We start from the raw sequence: 4933 nt of genomic DNA on the forward strand, positions 1-4933 counted from the left end.
CTAACTCTCTTTCAGTCACTTCTGCCCTCCTCTCCTTGTTGTTAGGCGCTGTCGAGTCAATTCTGACCCGTAGCGACCCTGTATAGGGCTTCTGAGGATCAGTTGGTGAGCTTGAACCACTTACAGTTCAAAAAGCTCTGTTGTGTGGCGCCCCAACCCACAGAGCCACGCCGGGACACCTGCCAAACCAGCGAACAAAGGCTGACCCAAATAGATGCACATCCATGTCTCAGCTTGGGCTGAATGTGCGGGTTTCCAAGGAGCGGCTGGTGAGGTTGAACCACCGACCTTGCAGTTCAAAAAGCTTTGCAATGTGGTGCCTTAACCCATTGCGCGGTGCTCGCATGCGGTCCGGCACACAGGGTGGGTCCCACGGGGGTTCTAGGAGGCTGGCGGGGCTCTCGCTTGTTATAGCATGTGGGCGGGGTCAGCAGGGTGTGTGTGCATTCCAAAGGTTAGGGCACGCTCCGGTGGGTGCTCGCTGTCTGGTTTGGTTGGGGTCTGGGAAGGCGGGGGTGTGGGGATCGAGGGGATAATGGGGAGGGTGAGTGCGGTTCAGTTGGGAGGGGTAGAGGCCGCTCGGCTGGGCGAATACAGTCTGTGCCTGATGAAGTCAGACAGTCGCCGAGGTTTTTTTGTTTTTGTTTTTTTTCTTTCTCCTCTCTGTGTTAACTGACTTATCTCTGCCCACTGCAAGCACCGAAATTACACGCTAGGGCAGATGTCCCTCACCTTCTCTTCCCCTTGTCTCCAGTGACTCCCCCGTTCAAGGCTCCCCGTTACTAGAAGCGCCACTTTCTGCATGAGCTGGTTCCAGCCCTGCCCCCCAAGCTCAAAGGAGTTGGGGCTGTCACTGCACGCTGCGGCAGGTACAAGTTTAAAAAGCCAGTAGTTCCTCAGTATGGTGATTTAAAAAAAAAAACGAGTTTAAGATTTTGACGTACTGAGACTTATGGTGGCTCTAAGGGTGTGGGTTTGCCACAGCAATGTTTCTTTCGTGAGTTCCCCTACCCCAAACCCGGAGCCCCTCTCACCCGTTCTGTCTGGCTGCCCTGGCAAACCGGAAGTCCATGTTTGATCAATTTTGGACTGAAGAAGTTGGTAGAATTCTTCAGTTTCGTCATCACAGACTTTAGTGGTTGGTACAGAAATTTGAGTAATGGTGGTATTAACTGTTTTTCTTGTAGGTGTATGGGATGGTATTCTATCACAGACAGCATTGTACTTTAAGACAGATCTTGATATGTTCACTTTGATGATGAATGTGATGCCACTCCTCTTCAATTTGTCATTCCTGGCATAGTAAACCATATGGTGTCAGATTCAAAATGGCAATACCAGTCCATTTCAGCTCACTAATGCTTAGGATATCAATGTTTATGGGTTCCATTTCATTTTGAGTTTCCAGTTTCCCTAGAGTCATACTTCTTACATTCCATATTACAATTACTAATGGATGTTTACAGCTGTTTCTCCTCATTTTAAGTTGTGCCCCGCTAGCAAATGAAGGTCCTGAAGGCTTTACTTCATTTGTATCATCATGGTTAACTCTACTTTGAGGAGGAAGCTCTTCCCCAGTCATATTTTAAGTGCCTTCCAACCTGAGGGGCTCATCTTCTGGCACTATTCCTGATTATATTTTGGTGCACTTCATCATGTTTCAGTATTCAGTATTCTGGTACTGACAGTGTTCCACTGCTATTCAGAAGGTTTTCAGTGACTAAATATTTGTAAGTAGTCCGTCTCTCCTTCTTCCTTGTCTGTCTTCATCTGGAAGCTCAGCTGAAATCTGTCTACCATGGCTGACCCTGCTGGTATTTAAAATACCTGCAGCAGAGCTTCCAGAATCACAGCAACATGCAAGCCACCACGGTATGACAAATTGACAGATGAGTGGTGGAGTCAGTCCATATTTTTATCAGTAAGTGCTTCATGTCCTCTTTCCTTTCAGTAAGTCAGGATGTGTCATCTGCATATCACGGATTGTTAATGAGTCTTCCTCTAATTCTGATGCCCTGTTCTTCTTTATATATTCGTTTCTTGGATTATTTGCTTAGCATACAGACTGAATTTGTATGCTGTTTGCTGTCACTTTAAGAACCATGGTGTATCTGTTCCAAGCCATAGTATTTTTAATTGCCACAGATGCATGCAAAAGCTGGACAGTGAATAAGGAAGCCTGAAGAACTGTTGTTGTTGTTAGGTGCCATCAAGTCGGTACCGACTCATAGCGACCTTATGCACAGCAGAACGAAGCACTACCTGATCCTGGGCCAACCTCACTACTGTTGCCATGCTTGAGTCCATTGATGCTGCCAATGTGCCAATCCATCTCGTTGGAGGTCTTCCCCTTTTTCTCCGACCCTCCACCTTACCAAACATGATATCCTTCTCCAGTGACTGATCCCTCCTGACAATATGTCCAAAGTATGAGAGATGAAGTTTGTCCATCCTGGCCTCCAAGGAGCACTCTGGCTGCACTTCTTTCAACATGGATCTGTTGGTTCTTTTGGCAGCCCATAGCACTTTCAATATTCTCCACCAACATCATAACTCAAGAATTACAGTATTGATGAAGATTATGGAATATACACCATGGACTGCCAGAAGAACAAACTAATCTGCCTTAGAAGAGGTATAAGGTATATAGCCAGAATGCTCCTTAGAAGTGATGATGGTGAGACTTCATTTCACATACTTTGGAGATGTTTCCAGTGGGCACCAGTCCCTGGAGAAGGACATAAAGGAGTCCTGGTGTGGCTCTGTGGGTTAATGCACTGGACTGCAGATGGGTTTGAGTCACAAGGTCGGCGATTCCAGCTTACCAGCCACTCCTTAGAAACCCTATTCAGGGTTGCTGTGAGTTGGAAGTGACTCCACAGCATTAAACACCAACACATGGTTTATAATCTTTTAATATGTTGTTGAGTTCAGTTTGCTAATCTTTTCTTGAAGATTTTGTGGTCAATATTCATAGGGATATTTAACTGTAGTTTTGTTTTCTTGTCATATTTTTATCTGGCTTTGATATCGGGAATGTTACAAAGCTCTTTCACTCTGCCAGTCAGTGTCTATGGGCAACCCACTTCTCCAGTAAGCCTTGGCCCGCTGTTCCTCAGTTCTCGGTCAGTGGACCAGCATACCACTGTCACCCTGGTCTCGTAGAATAAGTTACCACTTCTTTTTTTTTTTGGAAGAGTTTCAGAAGAATTGATGTTAGTTCTTCTTTAAATGTTTGGTAGAATTTACCAGTGAAGCTATTTGGTCATGGGTTTGTCTATAGTGGAAGGTATTTGATGACTTCACTTGTTATAGTTCTGTTAGATTTTGTATTTCTTCTCTAGTCATTGGGTTGTATGTGTATTCATTGTTTTAAATAAGATGAGAGGCAACCCTTAAAGTCTAGTATCTTGCTCTGTTAATGACTGTATCAATAATTGCTAAAACCTCTTATTGTAGATTTTAAATTTTCCTATAAAGAACGTCTTTCCAGAGTTACTAATTTCTAGGAAAATGGATGATCTGTAATTGTATCAGCTTTTACTGCTCATTACCAAGTATGAAGTTATTATAAGAAGACCAGAAATAATGGGCTTTGGTGAGGTAGTGACTGCTTGAAATAAAAAGAGATACTTTTAAATCTGATTTGTTTTGACCAGAATTAGGTCAAGTAAGTAGTCTCCTTGGGTATTAGCTAGGTTCCAGAAGTAAGATCTACCTGTTTTTCCTTCCAGGGAGTGCGCAGAGCCCCAGAGCCGCGAGTGATTGAGTAAGTAATAAATCCACTGCCTTCCTGTAACCATTGCCTGTGGTGAGATGGAAATCCCAGGTCTTACCCTGGTCCTGGTTTTTCCATCTGGAAGAGAGAATGGCTCAGTAAGTGTCTTCTTAGTTTTAGGCTGGGAAATTCTGATATCAGATGTGTTTGAACTTGGTCTTTGAAAAGCCTTTCTGCATTTGCTGATGGAGTGGAAAATGCAAGATCTCTGGACATTAAACTTCAGCTCTGGTATAGATTTCCTGACCCTTTTTCAGTCTTATCTCTGGTAAACACAGAGAGGACAGTTCCTGAGACATTGTAGTATGGCTCTTTGGAAAACCTTTATGTGCCATTTTACCAGTGTAAAAACGGTGTGGTAGCAACAGCAGCAGCCTTCCTCAAAAATGGAGGAGAACCCCATCGCATCAGCCCAAGGCGGGTTATGACAGAGCCATCCCTCCTGCTGCACTGTCTGCTGCTCTGCTGGGCTCAGGCCTTTGTTGCAGTGACCACACAGAACTCACCATGCTTATGGCTATGGGGCGTACTAGCCAAGTAACTGGTTATCAGTCAGGATCGGAAACCACTCAGGATAGACTTCTGTCATCAAGACAGCCTCCTTTTACCTGTGCCCACAGGTAGGCCTCTCTTTGGCCTTGGCCCCTTGGTCTGGCCTCTGCTTGGGTAAACGTTACAAAGCTCTGTTGTTGTTGTTAAGTGCCATTGAGTCAGTTCTGACCCATAGCGACCCTGGATAGGGCTTCTGATGAGCGGCTGGTGAGCTTCAGCCGCCAACCTTGCAGTTCAAACAGCTTTGCAGTCTGGCGCATTAACCCACAGTGCCACACCAGGACTCCAAAGCTCTGTAGCTCTGCCTATAAGTGCCCAGGGACACACCCTCCTCCAGTAAGCCTCGACCCCAAGGTGTTCAGCTCTCTGATTCAGTGGTTCCGTGCATCCATTGTAACCACCTTGCTCCATAGGCCAGGATGCTCCTGCACCATCTCACGCTGGTCTCTTGGTTCTGCTGCATGCCATTTCATGCCTTCTCCAGGCAGTGTTACAGCATTCTTTCTGTCTCCTGGGTCTAGAAGGTTCTTAGTGCAGGGAGGATGCCTGGGTCCAAAGGATGTACTCTGCTCCTGTCTCTCCTTGGTGCTGGTGCTCTTTCCC

At 45.7% G+C, this 4933-nt stretch overlaps 1 protein-coding gene across 1 annotated transcript in view; it reads left to right on the forward strand.

Annotated features, from left to right (window-relative positions):
- ALKBH3 (alkB, alkylation repair homolog 3 (E. coli)) overlaps positions 1-4933 on the forward strand; it is a 91261-nt gene that overhangs the window by 16579 nt on the left and 69749 nt on the right. The window contains exon 3 of the mRNA XM_006865032.1: positions 3735-3769. Within this exon, the coding sequence (XP_006865094.1) occupies positions 3735-3769 (35 nt within the window). The remainder of the gene's footprint in view (positions 1-3734; positions 3770-4933) is intronic.

The sequence above is a fragment of the Chrysochloris asiatica genome, unplaced genomic scaffold, assembly GCF_000296735.1.
Source record: "Chrysochloris asiatica unplaced genomic scaffold, ChrAsi1.0 scaffold00075, whole genome shotgun sequence".
Taxonomy (NCBI): domain Eukaryota; kingdom Metazoa; phylum Chordata; class Mammalia; order Afrosoricida; family Chrysochloridae; genus Chrysochloris; species Chrysochloris asiatica.